This window comes from Lepisosteus oculatus, chromosome 18 (genome assembly GCF_040954835.1).
Source record: "Lepisosteus oculatus isolate fLepOcu1 chromosome 18, fLepOcu1.hap2, whole genome shotgun sequence".
NCBI lineage: Eukaryota > Metazoa > Chordata > Actinopteri > Semionotiformes > Lepisosteidae > Lepisosteus > Lepisosteus oculatus.
This window is the reverse complement of record NC_090713.1, coordinates 21,879,036-21,895,102: the sequence shown is the minus strand read 5'-3', so window position 1 is coordinate 21,895,102 and position 16,067 is coordinate 21,879,036. Positions and strand designations below refer to the sequence as shown.

Here is a 16,067-nt window from a genome sequence, read left to right as displayed (position 1 = left end):
TCATCATCCCGCCCACGGATTTTGGATCTCTGCCTCTTGGCTTTGGGCCTGGCTCTAAGTTGAGACCGGGGGGCAGTCGTTTGCTGCCCCCTGATCTAGTGTCTTTCTAGGGGGGGATACCTCCAGCTTGAAAAGCAATATGGAGCAGGGCAGCTTCCCGCAGAAGAACAAAAAGGCAACTCGAGTTCAAGTACAACTGCTTTTATTAAAGAACAATTTTTTTCCCCATAAAAGTGTAACAAACTGGAAAAGGGGGCAGTAAAAGTATTGCTACGCATACGGGGGGGGTGGTGGCTGTCCTCGGCCGGGCCTGCAGGCTCGCCTTGAGTGCAACAGGATGAACGGAAATCCCGGCGGGGGGGGGGGGGGCAGCAGGGCTGTGGGAAGGGCAGGCTACGCCTCCCTCCGCTGTTCTGACCCCTTCCTCCTCCTCCTCCTCCCGTTCGGCCAAAGGTTTCTTCCAGATGTAACCCCCACCCCCACCCCGATTGCCAAAGGTAACGTCCATTCATTCCAGCTGTGTCCGGCTCCGAGCCCAGTCCGGCCCGGCCCACCCTGTGATCTCCGGGAAACCTGCTGTAGCGGAATTAACGGAAAAACCGGGGTGCAGGCAGATGAACCCCCCCCCAGCCCTGATGGAAACTTGGCTCCACTCGCAGCAGGCACTAAGGAGGCATGAGGCTGCACACGGGGGGGATAAATTCCCCACAAAGCCAGACCCTTCGCCCCTCAGCGTGAGGTTGGGTCGGGGAGGGGGGGGATTCTTGTGCGATTGTAACATTCTCTCCCCACGCCCCCAGAAGAGGGCTGCGGGAATGATCTTTGGGAATTCTGATTAGATCCCTAAGGAAAGTCTGATGGAAACCCCCCCCCTCCCCGATAATCGGCTGTTCCGCACAGGCAGGTCTGGAATCGGAGCTTAAGGCCACCGGTGGATTCGGGATGGGGGCAGACTTCTGAAAGGTCAGGCGACTCCCGGGGGCGCCTGAGGAACTGTGTCCAGATTGGGGGGGACGACTGTGTCCGACGGGATTCAAGATGGCGTCTGGGTTAGTGGTTAAGGGACTGACGTCTGGATTCAACGACAGCAGGGCCCGAGGCGAGGCCCGGACCGGCGGGGCCCAGGTCGAACAGTGGGGAAGAGGGAGGACGTTCTATTCCAGGATTCCTTGCCCAGGATGTGCAGGCGAGGCGCTCAAGTGGAAATGACTAACTCCCTTCTTTCAGGGGCCAGGAAAGCAGACCCCCAACTAACCCACTAACCGTCGTGTCAGCGTGTCCGGGGAGGGGACTGCAGGCGCGGCCCACCGTCCGCAGCAGGGAGAGCCCGGCCTTAAGGCAGATGGGGGGGGTGCCCACAACTCTCTGGTCTCTCGTTCACTGCTGGGGTACCCCTCCGACATCCCAGCACGCAGCGGGAACGGAGGGAGATGGGGGCTCCAGGCGTCGAGGCGGACCAGCACCCAGAATCCAGAGCGGCCCGGCGGCCCCCCCCCCATCGGGTCAGACCAGGCCGTGATTCCAAGGGACCTGAAGTCCGGCCCGTCCAGCTGCTGCCCTCCGCTCTCCTGCACGGCCTAGTCTGGATCGAGAACAGTCAGTCTGCGTCCAACAGCGGCGAGGCGAGACTCAGTCCTCCTAGCAATGGGACCGCGGGGGGGACATCCGCTCTTGGACAGAGACGGTGGACATCAGGGGCTGCCAGAGGGCGCTGATGGCACCAGTCGCTGCCAGAGGGCGCTGATGCCACCAGTCGCCACCAGAGGGCGCTGATGCCACCAGTCGCCACCAGAGGGCGCTAGCACCACGGGTGAGTACCAGCCCTCCACTGATGTAGCGCTGTCTAGTGTCCACGGGATCTATGTTGGTATGAAAAGGTCTGTACATGGAGCATATTGCTTAAGAATTTAGTGCTGATTACAAACGGCAAGACAGTGGATCTACATGTGCCTACAGTCATGCATGCACGACCTCCGCACGCACGTGCTTTCCTCTACTGGGCTACAGCCCCTAAGGCCGAGGAAGCGAACAGGAAACGCAGCTCTGTGAGACCCGAGCGGACAGCCGTGACGCTATCCCCACAGCGGATATAAAATGAAAAGAACCTCAGGCGGCACGCTTGTCCGCTGTGTTTCGTTTACAAAACGTTCAAGTCTAAGCTCACGGGGGCCGGCCGTGAAAAAAAGAACTACAAAAAAAAAAAGCTTTTTAAAAAACTGTAAAAATTACAAAAACACTTCAAAACGCACTTTTTTTCCCCCAGAAATGTGATTTTTTTGCACGCGAGTCTGTCCGTGTGTGTGTGTGGAGGCCAGCTGTCTGTCAAGTGTCAGTGTGCCAGATTCTCTTTGTCCTGTGGTCTCGGTCTGTCCATCTTGGGCGTCTGTCTGGGTCCGGCGTCCAACCACTTGTGCGTCTGTCCATCTGTCCATCCAGTCCAGGTGTCCATCCATGTGTCTGTCCATCCAGTTCAGTCTGACAGCTATCCCAGGTGTCCAGCTGTCTCCGGCATCCAGCTGTGTCGGGCATCCAGCTGTCACCGGCGTCCAGCTGTGTCAGGCGTCCAGCTGTCACCGGCATCCAGCTGTCTGCAGAGCCCAGCTGTGTCGGGTGTCCAGCTGTCTGCAGAGCCCAGCTGTGCCGGGCGTCCAGCTGTCTGCAGAGCCCAGCTGTGTCGGGTGGCCAGCTGTCTGCAGAGCCCTGCTGTGTTGGGTGTCCAACTGTGCCGGGCGTCCAGCTGTCTGCAGAGCCCAGCTGTGCCGGGCTTCCAGCTGTCTGCAGAGCCCAGCTGTGCCGGGCGTCCAGCCGTGGGTCTGTCTGCGTCTCTGCACGTTTCTCAGTGTGTGGTTCTGACATTTCCCTGCTGCCCGCAGAATCGGCAAAGACGGGCAGTTTGGGGGGGGGGGGGGGTCCGTTCTCACTTCTTCTGGGGTGTGCTTAGTTTCTGCATCCCCCGGATTCGGTCGAGGAGCTCGGAGACGAAGACCTGCGACAGAAGAGAAAGAAACCCCGAGAATAAACCGGGCGAGAGCTACATCGGGCCGAGACAGGCAGGACCCTCAACACGAACGCCCCCCCCCCCAGTCTATTCCAGCTGGGCGGCGGTGGGTCTTCCTAACTCCACCAAGCACAGCGTGGACCTGCGTCTGCTGCCCGCTGGGACACCCTGGGCAAGACCCTGAAACCAATGACCCCAACGAGCCCTGTAGACCCCGGTCGTCTTTCAGTTTGCACTCCTCAGGGGCTCCACTTGGGGAGCAGCGAAGCAGCCGGTGTCAGAGTGTCAGAGGGCGGTACTTGGGCCGGTTTCAGTACAGACCGTACAGTGCGTGGATCGACCTTAAGAGGTATGCAAGAGGAAGGTCATGCACGCTCACACACACACGCTCACGCTCACACACACACGCACACAGGGCAGGAGGGCGAGCTGGAGAGATGACTTACGTCAGTAGGTTTGTAACAGTCTACCAGCAGGTCCTGTGGAACAGAGAGAGAGACACGCCGGTGAGACGACATGGAAAGTGCGCGTGTAATAATTAGTAATAATTGCTTACACTTATATAGCGCTTTTCTGGACACTCCACTCAAAGCGCTTTACAGGTCATGGGGATCCCCTCCACCCCCCACCAGGTGGGGCTGCACACTGGATGATGCGACGGCAGCCATAGTGCGCCAGAACGCTCCCCACACCCCAGCTCTCAGTGGGGAGGAGAGCAGAGTAAAGTAGCCCATTCATAGAGAGCATGTATACATATATATTCCCAGACTATAGAACGGGAACAGGGTTCCGTATTAAAAACTGTTCTGTAGGTCTTGGAATCAGCCCTAAAGCAAACAAACGCACATCAGGTGGCTCTGCTGGCTGATGCCCTAATACAGTCGCGGCCCATTCACGGTCAACTGTCCCACAATTCACAGCCACCTCTGCCCCCCCCCCTACAGGCATTACGATCTGTACTGGCTGTGTGTATATCCCCCCCCTTCAGAGCCCACGGTCTCCTACAGAGCCGCAGAGGTCCAGCGCCGCCCAGCTCGGAGCTCACAGGCCTGGGCGGCGCTCGGGACAGGCGCCGGTCTCCCCCTGCCTCGCTCCCGGCCCCCTCGCACAGCGACCCACCTTGACCCGGGCAGCGCGGTCCCCCTCGCTGGGCAGGTCCAGCAGCTCGTCCACGTCGATCTCCAGCTCGGGGATGGCCTCCTCCTGCGGGAGAGGGAGCAGGGAGGTCAGGCTTTGCTGGCTTGCCAGTATTCTGGGAAAAAGGAGGAGCCCAGTCCCTGGCTCACTAGCCAATCACACTTGGTTCCTTTGGGCGCGGCGCAGTACTGCACGCTGTCCAGCAGGTGGCAGCATCGCACCACACTTTCCACCACCTCCTGAACGACGGAAAATCTCCCACCCACACATGTCGACATTCCTCCATCCATTTCCTTACTGCTTTATCCAGTTTAGGGTCGCAGGGGGAACATGCGGACTCCATGCAGATCGACAGCACCCCAGGAGTTAAACTCGGGACCCCCGCGCGGCAAAGCAACACAGCTCACCACTGGGCCACTCCCCACCCCCCTCCGCCCCAACACTTCTTCAACCTGAGGCAGGACAGGCTTCTGCACGCACACATGAGTAAGGCCCTGCGTGACGTGCCCGCCCCCCCAGTCCACCGCTAAGCCGCGCGTGTCTCCCAGGGTCATGCTGTGGCCTCCCCTGAGGTCTGGCAGAATAGATTTCCATTCGAGTTAATTAACCAGCTCTCCGCCTGGCAGCCCGGGCTGGGGCAGATCGATACACACTTCCCAGGGAGAGACCTGAGGGAGGGGGCTGGGGGAAGCCCCAATATGCAATATCCAGGTCAAAGTGGTTGGGGTTTGGTTTGTTTTTTTTGCACGAGATAAAATACCTCTCTCTTTACCCCACAAGCAACCTTTATCAAAAAAAAAAACTCTTAAACTCAACGTGTAGCGCTCTCAGACCAGGAGTTTGCAGCCCCGGCCCTGCAGGGGGCGCTGTGCCTGGAAAGTTCCCAGACTCCAGGTCTCTTTAAAAAAAAAAACAGCTGCAGCCAAAGAGCTGACAGCAGGTGCTCAATTAGTCCAATTAAGCCGCTAACGAGCAGGTGTAGGTTCAGGGCAAGGCGCTGTCTGAATACTGCGTCATCGCCAGTGCTTTCAGGACCTCTCGTGGTCCGGACTGAAGACATCCGTGCCTCGGGCGACGTGGTGACCCAGCCTGCCGTCACCGAGACTCCGGGAGAGAACGCGTGGTGCCGTTTCAATCGTGAGAGAGCGCGGTGCCGTTTATTCGGAAGTATTTTTAAAATATAAGGGGCAGTTGCATGTCTGTTTACCGCAGAGGGGATAACTCTGATGCCGGAAAACCCAGAGGAATCATTTCGAGTGTCCGCAAGTGTTAGCCCACGCAGGGTCGTTAAAGAAGGAGGGCGTTTTCCCTTGAATTAAGCTGCTGTCTCGTTCGGGATGAGGGCCGCGCTGCCTCGGACCCCGCTCTGAGTGGACACCTGGAGCAGCAGGTTCCGAAACGAAGGACCCCTCCTGCCCCCCCCCCGAACCCCCCAGCCAGGATCCGGGGCAGGACGGCCTGCTTGGCGTCGCTCGCTGACCCCAGCACCAGCCCCACGGGCTAAAAATACCCCAGCGCTACGATCGGGCCCGCCGTCATCCTGCAAATTACAGAGAACTGCTGGCAGCCTGCCAGCTGAATCTGCTTCTGCATAAACCACATCCAGAGGGCTTCAGCAACAAGCACAGTGTCCTGTACAGGGATATACTGTATACAGGGCTTCAGCAACAAGCACAGTGTCCTGTACATGGATATAGTGTATACAGGGCTTCAGCAACAAGCACAGTGTCCTGTACATGGATATAGTGTATACAGGGCTTCAGCAACAAGCACAGTGTCCTGTACATGGATATAGTGTATACAGGGCTTCAGCAACAAGAACAGTGTCCTGTACATGGATATAGTGTATACAGGGCTTCAGCAACAAGCACAGTGTCCTGTACATGGATATAGTCTATACAGGGCTTCAGCAACAAGAACAGTGTCCTGTACATGGATATAGTGTATACAGGGCTTCAGCAACAAGCACAGTGTCCTGTACATGGATATAGTCTATACAGGGCTTCAGCCACAAGCACAGTGTCCTGTACATGGATATAGTGTATACAGGGCTTCAGCAACAAGAACAGTGTCCTGTACATGGATATAGTGTATACAGGGCTTCAGCAACAAGAACAGTGTCCTGTACATGGATATACTGTATACAGGGCTTCAGCAACAAGCACAGTGTCCTGTACAGGGATATAGTGTATACAGGGCTTCAGCAACAAGCACAGTGTCCTGTACAGGGATATACTGTATACAGGGCTTCAGCAACAACCACAGTGTCCTGTACACGGATATACTGTATACAGGGCTTCAGCAACAAGCACAGTGTCCTGTACAGGGATATACTGTATACAGGGCTTCAGCAACAAGCACAGTGTCCTGTACAGGGATATACTGTATACAGGGCTTCAGCAACAAGCACAGTGTCCTGTACAGGGATATACTGTATACAGGGCTTCAGCCACAAGCACACAGTCCTGTACATGGATATACTGTATACAGGGCTTCAGCCACAAGCACAGTGTCCTGTACATAGATTTAGTGTATACAGGGCTTCAGCAACAAGCACAGTGTCCTGTACATGGATATAGTGTATACAGGGCTTCAGCAACAAGCACAGTGTCCTGTACATGGATATAGTGTATACAGGGCTTCAGCAACAAGCACAGTGTCCTGTACAGGGATATACTGTATACAGGGCTTCACAGTGTCCTGTACATGGATATAGTGTATACAGGGCTTCAGCAACAAGCACAGTGTCCTGTACATGGATATAGTGTATACAGGGTTTCAGCAACAAGCACAGTGTCCTGTACAGGGATATACTGTATACAGGGCTTCAGCAACAAGCACAGTGTCCTGTACATGGATATAGTGTATACAGGGCTTCAGCAACAAGCACAGTGTCCTGTACAGGGATATACTGTATACAGGGCTTCAGCAACGAGCAATCCTGTACATATACGTATATGCTCTTAAAATTAGATACAATTACTATAATAAATACAGTCTGTGAAACTAGGCCAATCAATAGTTGATTTAGTGTAATATAATAGTATTAACTGCACAGTCTAAAGAGTTATCAGCTCCATGTGCCTCAAGCCATTCAAGGGCAGATCCTGAGCTCCCGATACATGGGTCCAGTTTAAGACACTCGAACCCCAGAGCCCTTGTTTTCCGAAGCCGACAGCCGTGTGCGCACATCCCAGCAGACATCTGAGAATCAGGCAAGCTGCCTTCCCTGTCCACAACGCCACACACAAAATGGAGCAGCCTTAAACACAGCATAGGGGAAATACAGCAGCCTGGGGCTCGGTGTCACAGACATTCCAGCTTTGATCTCTTGCCCTGGGGAGAAAGTTAGCTGTGTGCGGGACAGGAAGTGAGAGAGAGAGCAGCCCTTCCTGTCATACGCTGGGGTCAGGGAGTGCACACACAAGACTAACGAGAGCCGCAGGAGAAGAAGCAACAGCAGCTGAGCCTCCCACTGCAGCACAGCCTGATCCACTCCCCTGTTTACAGGAGCTCCAGTAAGAATCTCGCTGGAAACGTGCAAATGTGCTGGACAGTACTTGCAACACACAGCTCTCTTTGCATAATTTTCGAAAAAACAATACACATGTATACACAGCCCCTGCAGATTATAATTCCTGACCGATGCACTGCACAGACAGCACAACAGACCAGCTGTCCCCCCGGTCTAACGGGACCGGACCTGAACCACCGGAGCAGCTGTCCTCCTGGTGTAATAAGACCTTTATTCCTGGAGTGTGTTGGAGCAGGCGGAGGGTTGCAGCTGTCCTGTCCTGTATGAGAAAGGAGGGGGTGCAGCTGTCTCTCAAACAGGGGGCTGTTTCTCAGACCGGAAGAGAGAGAGAGAGGGGAAGGGGCTGCTAGCCAAGCTTAGCACACAGGCGCACACACACACACAAACCTTCACATGCATGCAAACGCACACACAAATTCTCATGCATGCAAACACAATTGCATAACCTCTCACATGCAAGCCAAGACACGCACACAAAATCGCATGTGTGCAGACACACACACACACATGCAAATAACACAAAAAATAAAACACATACACGCTAGCAGGCACACAACCAAACCCTATCAGACATCAGGCACGTGCTCCCATTTCTGTGGGGATGTCCCATCAGCTCCACTTCTGTTGAACTATTTCAGACTCCACAGGGGGTGAGGACAGACCTCAGTCGAACAGTGCGGGCGCATTCAGACTTGCAAGACACTGCTGCATGGTTTCTACATCAAGTTCTGTCTGTGGGGTGAGGAGCTCTCTGAGCAGTTTGTTAGGAATCACTTCAAAGAGAAATGCTGCCAGAGCTCTGAACATTATGACAGCAAATATATAAGTCAAAAAGAATGAGACAAGTTCTGTTATTGACTTTGTGAGAACACTTTCTTAAAATCTGTGCCCACACCGATATCAAGCCCACACACACACCTATCGTATTACAGCACAGCAGTGCGCTGGAGGAGGGCCAGGACAAGCAGACTGCAACACTTCCTGCAGGGGAGCTCCACCTGTGGTGAGATCCCAGTGCACAGCAGTCTGATCCACTACAGGATTTACACCACACTCAATCACACTCCCCCTGCGCAGCAGTCTGATCCACTGCAGGATTTACACCACGCTTAATCACACTCCAAGTGCACAGCAGTCTGATCCACTGCAGGATTTACACCATGCTCAATCACACTCCCAATGCACAGCAGTCTGATCCACTGCAGGATTTACAGCACTCTCAATCACACTCCCCCTGCGCAGCAGTCTGATCCACTGCAGGATTTACACCACGCTTAATCACACTCCAAGTGCACAGCAGTCTGATCCACTGCAGGATTTACACCACGCTCAATCACACTCCCAATGCACAGCAGTCTGATCCACTGCAGGATTTACACCACGCTCAATCACACTCCCAGTGCACAGCAGTCTGATCCACTGCAGGATTTACACCACGCTCAATCACACTCCCAGTGCACAGCAGTCTGATCCACTGCAGGATTTACACCACGCTCAATCACACTCCCAGTGCACAGCAGTCTGATCCACTGCAGGATTTACACCACGCTCAATCACACTCCCAGTGCACCGCAGTCTGATCCACTGCAGGATTTACACCACGCTCAATCACACTCCCAGTGCACAGCAGTCTGATCCACTGCAGGATTTACACCACGCTCAATCACACTCCCAGTGCACAGCAGTCTGATCCACTGCAGGATTTACACCACGCTCAATCACACTCCCAGTGCACAGCAGTCTGATCCACTGCAGGATTTACACCACGCTCAATCACACTCCCAGTGCACAGCAGTCTGATCCACTGCAGGATTTACACCACGCTCAATCACACTCCCAGTGCACAGCAGTCTGATCCACTGCAGGATTTACACCACGCTCAATCACACTCCCAGTGCACCGCAGTCTGATCCACTGCAGGATTTACACCACGCTCAATCACACTCCCAGTGCACCGCAGTCTGATCAACCCCAGAGTTTGCAAACAGCACTTGCAGGCTGTTACCTCAGACCTGACTGTTACCTCAGAAATCACATTTGAATAACCGGCTTGGTCCAACGGAGTAAACAGCTTAGCGCTCACGCCCACACGCGGGGCTCTTGCGAAGTCAGGCGCTCTGTGGAGACCACAGTGTTGTGACAACCACAGCGCCTCGGAGGGGCCGGCGGGCAACGGCGGTGGACACGCCAATCGGCTGAGCTGCAGGCGAGCTCGCCCGGAGCTCTCCGATCCCTCTGGGGGTGTCAACCATGGGAACGCACTCCCCACGGGCCCCCTCTGCACACACGGATCAGGTTTCACCACACGGCTAGCCGTGCAGAAACTGTGCAACAAACACGGCTGTGCACGGGGAGTCTGATCATCAACGCTGTAAAACCTGGAGCGGATCTGACTGCTGTGCAACGGGAATTTGAATGACAGCCCTGTAAAACCTGCAGCGGATCAGATTGCTGTGCAACGGGAGTCTGATTATCAATGCTGTAAAACCCGGAGCGGATCAGACTGCTGTGCAACGGGAGTCTGATTATCAATGCTGTAAAACCTGGAGTGGATCTGACTGCTGTGCAACGGGAATCTCAATGACAGCGCTGTAAAACCTGGAGCGGATCTGACTGCTGTGCAATGGGAATCTCAATGACAGCGCTGTTAAACCTGGAGCGGATCTGACTGCTGTTCAACGGGAATCTCAATGACAGCGCTGTTAAACCTGGAGCGGATCTGACTGCTGTGCAATGGCAATCTCAATGACAGCGCTGTTAAACCTGGAGCGGATCTGACTGCTGTGCAACGGGAATCTCAATGACAGCACTGTAAAACCTGGAGCGGATCTGACTGCTGTGCAATGGGAATCTCAATGACAGCGCTGTAAAACCTGGAGCGGATCTGACTGCTGGGCAGCAGCAGATAATATTAGATTCTAGACTGGCAGACAGGGGAGGCAGCGTGTTGCGAATCCAGCCAGTGTTGAGCACAGAGCCTTCCTCTCTCCTGCTTTTCGGAAGGAAACGGAGCCCAGCCAGCAGGCCCTGAACCTCCGGGAGAGGACCGCCGACATCCTCCCAGATGAAGCCGGGCAGAGTCAGGCGGGCAGTGGCGGGTGATTCACCATGTGTAAGTGGGGAATGAGGGATGAGACACGCACTCCAGCTCCCGGGGCTGGGCGCTGATTAATCGGGCGGATGTTGTCATGCCGAGATACAAGCCGTGGTGGTTAACCCCTAACTCGGCCCCCCCCTCACAAGCGAAAGAAACATCTTAACTGAGCTCCTCCTAAGCGGGCTGCTATTCTGGCCGCCCCAGCGTCAGATCCTGCAATATGGGCTAGTGTCAGACTCTGTGCACCTTATTCTATGCCCTGCCGGGTTAGTGCTTGCTCCTCTTTGTGCTCAGTGTTGTGCTGGACCCCTACTCGTTCCATACCAAGGCTGCCAGCTTGAACGCTGACCGAGACGCAGCGTGACCCCCTCTCCCACCTCCTCCTGCCCGCTGGCGCGAGAATTGCATGGACCTCTTAGGTCACAAGGCCAACTCAAACCGCTCTGGATGGAACAGGGCCCCTACCAGAGAGCAGAGCTGACCGTCTGCTATATAAAATACGATCAGAAGTGATTTTCGATTTCGTTACCGATGGTTTTCAAGCCCTCGGTGCTCAGGTTGCTTCCTCAGGACGTGAGCTCTGAACAGTGTACCCTGAGCTCGACGATGCCTTGACACTCCACGCTATAATTAACTCACAAATACCACCACAGATGCAAAAATCCCCAGCACCTAGTGCTGGCTTCTGTTATAGACTAGAACTCTGCACTGCGTATAAACCAGAGCTCATCAGGCTGCTGCGCACTGGGAGTCTGACTGCACTGTACCACCTGGAGCGGATCAGACTGCTGCGCATTGGGAGTCTGACTGACAGCACTGCCACACCTGGAGCGGATCAGACTGCTGCGCACTGGGAGTCTGACTGACTGCACTGTCCCACCTGGAGCGGATCAGACTGCTGCGCACTGGGAGTCTGACAGCACTGCCACACCTGGAGCGGATCAAACTGCTGCACACTGGGAGTCTGACTGACAGCACTGTACCACCTGGAGCGGATCAGACTGCTGCACATTGGGAGTCGTGACCGATAACAACGTACGACCCTCAGAGCATTGGACTGCTGTGCGATCAGAGTCGTGACAGAGTACACGGCAAAACCCGGAGTGGATCAGACTGCTGTGCAATGGGGTTCCAACAGGGAGTATTATGGAAGGTACAATCAGAAAGACACATGTCTGTAACTCTGCCCACCCTCCTCCCTCGCCTGGTGCTGTGGGGTCATCCTCACCCTCGAGGCACGAAGCCTGGAGACGCGTGATCAATGAAGGACAGATCGATTGGTCTAGACTGGCTGCACGCCTGACAAAAGAGAAAGAGGCCTTCTTTAGCCCGCGGGCCGAGCGAGCGCAAGAGACACGGGACAGTCCTACCGGACCGCGGACCGGTCTCGGGAGTTACTTCTGCCACCCCCCCGCAGGGCGACCCACTGGCTCCCGATCCAGCCCGGGTGTTGAGCATGGCCTCTCGGGGGAGGCTCAGTGGTGGCTGGGCTCTGTCAGGACTCACTGTATCCCCCCAAGGAAGAGCAGCAGCACCAGCCCTGTGTCCCAGCCTCTTCCCCCTCGGATCCGCCCAGGACGCCAGGGAACGGGACCGGCTCCTCCGGGCCAGAACTCGGATCGGTCCCGGGCCGTCCTTGAGGGAACAAGGCAATGACCCGGGTTCTGGGTTCTGGCTCGACTGGGTGCGGGCCAGAGGCCACGTGAGGCCTGTCCTCTCTCAGGAGAGTGTCTGGCTGACCTGGGGGGGGGGGTCTGGAGGTGGCTGTCGAACCCGAGCTCAGCTGTGAGCGTCGGGGGCCTGTCAGGGGTCTGGACACCCAGAGCAAAGCCAGCAGCTGGTGACCTTGTGTTCAAACCGAAAGAGAACACAATTCCTGCGCATTGCTGCCTCACAGCACTGGGGCCCCGGGTTCAATTCTGGGCCTGGGGTGCTGTCTGTGGGGAGTCTGCATGTTCCCCTCCTCATTAATGTGGGTTTCCTCCCCGTCCTGAGACAAGCCGGGGGGTTAATTGGCTTCTGGGAAAACCGTCCCTGGCGTGAGTGTGCGTCAGCGTGTCTGTGTCCTGTGACGGACTGGCGTCCCGTCCAGGGTGTAGCCCGCCTCGCGCCCGTTGCTTGCTGGGATAGATTCCAGCCCCCCCCCACCGAACCCTGAATTGGATAAAGCCGTCGGAAAGTGGCTGGACGGAGTTTCCTCCAGACCGCCGCAATCGCACAGCTTGAGCTGCTGTTTGCTATCTGGATCCCGAGAGGAGACTCCTCCAGCTCTTCCACAGCGGCTGACCGAAATCAGTGGACTTGGGACCTGTGACACTTCAGCGTCATTAACGAGTATGCTATTAATTAAATCATTCAGCCCGCTGTTGAACTGAAGAGCCCCGGTCCAGGAACTCAGTCTGGCGCCCCTTCCCCCTGAATCGGGTTCTTTTAAAATCTTTTTTCTTATTTTTGTCGGGGGGGGGGGGGCGGGAGGACAGCCATCGCGGGCGCCGTCTGTGTGCCTGGAACATGTTGTTTGCGACCGATCCGGCTGGCACGGCGAAGGCGGAAAAAACGGGTCATTTTTAAAAACGCTGCCGGAGTGTCGATAATTATTGTATTTTTTTTTTCCTGCTCTGTTTTGTTTGTGTTTTTCCTCTCTCCTGCGATCAGGAGGCGCGTGCTCCCGGGGGGGGGGGCCATCGCGTGCTGACCGGAGCCCGAAGTCGAAACGACCCCCGGAGGCTGGAGGGGGGTGGTGGGGCCGCACGCTGCTTCGTTCGCTCGCTCGCTCCCTCTGCGCCTGCGCAGGGCCTGGACCAGCCGGGCGAGCCACGTGTCTGCCAGGGCCGGACACGCCACGGCCCCGGTGATGGGGGGGCTCGGTGAGGCACAGGGTCCGAACCCCGCAGAGAGAGAGGCGTCCGGCCCGGGAACAGCCACGTCTCTCGGGACCGGACCGATACCGCGGTCACCCGCCCTGCGCTCACAAAGCCTTCATTCGGCAGTTTTGTTGGTAGGGGGGTCAAGAGAGGTCATGCCGCTTTTCCTCCCGGTGCCCTAACGTCTCCCTCCCCAGCTTAGGGATGGCAGGATTCCCCGGGTTGTTCTTTTATATAGGGCAGCTCGTACCCAGCGCGCCAGGACGCGCGGTTTGAAGTCAAGGTATATTTTTAGACCATGCGCCAGCGATTAAGTCATGTTCCTCCCTCTCCTCCAGGGCTCGGCGTGCATTGTAGCCGTGCAGCCGGGCCCCCTTTGTGAGAGCAGACAGCTGCAGCAACGCCCCGGTACCCCCCCTCCCCACCGCACACACACACACACACCCCGGACCCCCGCGAGGCAGGATACCTGCCCGTCCGGCCGCGACATCCTGTTGTCCCCGTGCGGTGGGTGGGTGCCGTCCAGCCGGCGCGGCCCCGCTGTCTTCACGGGGTGGGTGAGGACACCTCCGTCGGCACAGCCCGTGCTCTGACCCCCGCCGGCCGTGCCGCCCCCCCCCCTCCCAACACACACACACCTTAATCCTATCGCAATAGCTGGGCTAATTCTTCTAGGAAATAAGTAGATTATATAACCCCCACCCTCCCCGAATCGCTTTCCATCCTTCTAAGAAAAGGAACAACAAAGAATTTTAAGCACCACCCCCCCCCCGCCCGCCCGCCGGCAGTCTGAGCCCTGAACAGCCACCGGCTCAGCCCCGGTCGGCGATTACAGATGCCGGCCTCTCCCGCACGGCTACTCGCAAACACCCCCCCCCCTCCGCCGATCGATCGATCGATCGATCCGAGCCGCGCTACACGGTACCTCGCAGTCGTACAGCTCCGTCAGCTGATCGATAATCCACTCCTCCAGGTTCAGTCTCTTCCGCAGCTCCTTGCGGTCGTACTTCACCGTCACGCGTCCCTGCTTCCGCACCGGGACCTCCGCTTCCTCGGCGCCGAGCGGCGTTTGGAAATAGACCCGGGGCTGGGGACTGGACTCCGGGCTGGTCACCGCGGCCATGGTCCGGGGAGGTGGGGGGGGTCCGGGAAGGAGGTCGGCTGCTGGGGGTGGGGAGGTGGGGGACGTCCTCACCTCCGATAGCGGGCGGGAGCTGCAGATGTCAAGACAGCGTCGAGCGATATTCCGCGGGTGCTTCCCCTGGAGAAACTGGCCGCGCTCGTCTCTCCTCCCCCTTCCCCCAGTAACACACACACACAATACAATCCCAAATCTTACACGAGCAGGAGTAAGCTGGTCCACGGCTACTCTCACGCCAGAGAGAGAGAGACAACAAGGAGAACTTTTTTTGGGGTTTGTTTGGCAGAAGAGACTCTCTCGCCGGCTGCCGCTCGGTGAAATGCGATCTCCGCGCCCCGTCCCCCGTCCCCTTCGCCTCGGGCCCTCCCCGCCGCTCGCCGATCTACAGCCCCCCTCCTCCTCCTCCTCTTCCTCCTCTTCCCCCTCCCCGCTTTGCTTCGCGTGAAAGTGCCGCTTCCGGCCCGATCTTCCTCCCCGGCTGCAGGGCTCGGTCCGGAGACCCGGCTGGAGCACAGAGGGGCCCAGAGATACGCGCGGTTCGGCACCTCAACAGTCTCGTTTCCAATCCTGCTGTCCCGTCCGCTTTCTTCGCCTCCTTCTTTCCTCTCCCTCTCTCTCTTTGTAAGTCGCTGAGCACAGCCCCAACCCTCCTCCTCCTCCTCTATCATCACACCCCTTCACAGACAGACGGCTCCGCGTCTGCACCGTCTCCGTCTCTCACTCCCACACACCCCCCCTGTCCGCCAGACCACATGCAACACACACACAAAAAAACCCAACAGCTCTTCCTCTGTGCACAATCTCTCGAAAGGCGGCCTGACGTGCTGCTGTGTTCATGCACGGATTGGGGGCTTGTTTTTCAAACTCCTGCTCTCGGGAACTCCCCGAGAGAGCGCTGGTTTGCCCAGGGAGAGAAGGCCGTCGGGAAACCGCCGAGAAATAACAGCAGGGGAGAGAACGCCCAGCAAGCAAGCGAGCACCCTCCAGCACCGTGGGAGCTGGGCCCCCCCGGCTCGCCCGCTCGCCGCCGGCAAGCGCACCGCGGGCGCCCCCTATTCCGACAACTGGGCGATTCATAAATTTGAGAAGCGCCACCAACTCGACTCGGGGGAAACCTCCCCAGTTGGCTCGGGGATATTTCTTCCACCTGCCCTGACCTCCCTGACAGAACAGCCCACGCTGGGATACAATCGTTTTGACACCCATCACTGGCTGCTGACGATACCAGAGGAAACGCCACAGTGATCTTGTGAGCAGCTGGGGACGAACTTGTTTACCAGTGGGGCTCACACCTG

General features: G+C 56.8%; 1 protein-coding gene across 2 annotated transcripts; it reads right to left on the bottom strand.

The window, feature by feature from the left end:
• Positions 1-185: 185 nt before the first annotated feature.
• Positions 186-15,611, bottom strand: LOC107075871 (protein phosphatase 1 regulatory subunit 14B-like). Of its 2 annotated transcripts, XM_069180287.1 has the most exons (5): positions 15,318-15,611; positions 14,557-14,845; positions 4,118-4,201; positions 3,445-3,477; positions 186-2,986 (listed from the first exon to the last, which is right to left on the bottom strand). In XM_069180287.1, exons 2-5 carry the CDS (start codon positions 14,752-14,754, stop codon positions 2,918-2,920), a joined length of 384 nt encoding a protein of 127 aa, XP_069036388.1. In that variant the 5' UTR covers positions 14,755-14,845; positions 15,318-15,611; the 3' UTR covers positions 186-2,917. The 2 variants fall into 2 exon arrangements, with proteins under 2 accessions (XP_069036388.1, XP_069036387.1); XM_069180286.1 differs by having other exon boundaries at positions 14,557-15,611.
• Positions 15,612-16,067: the final 456 nt, after the last annotated feature.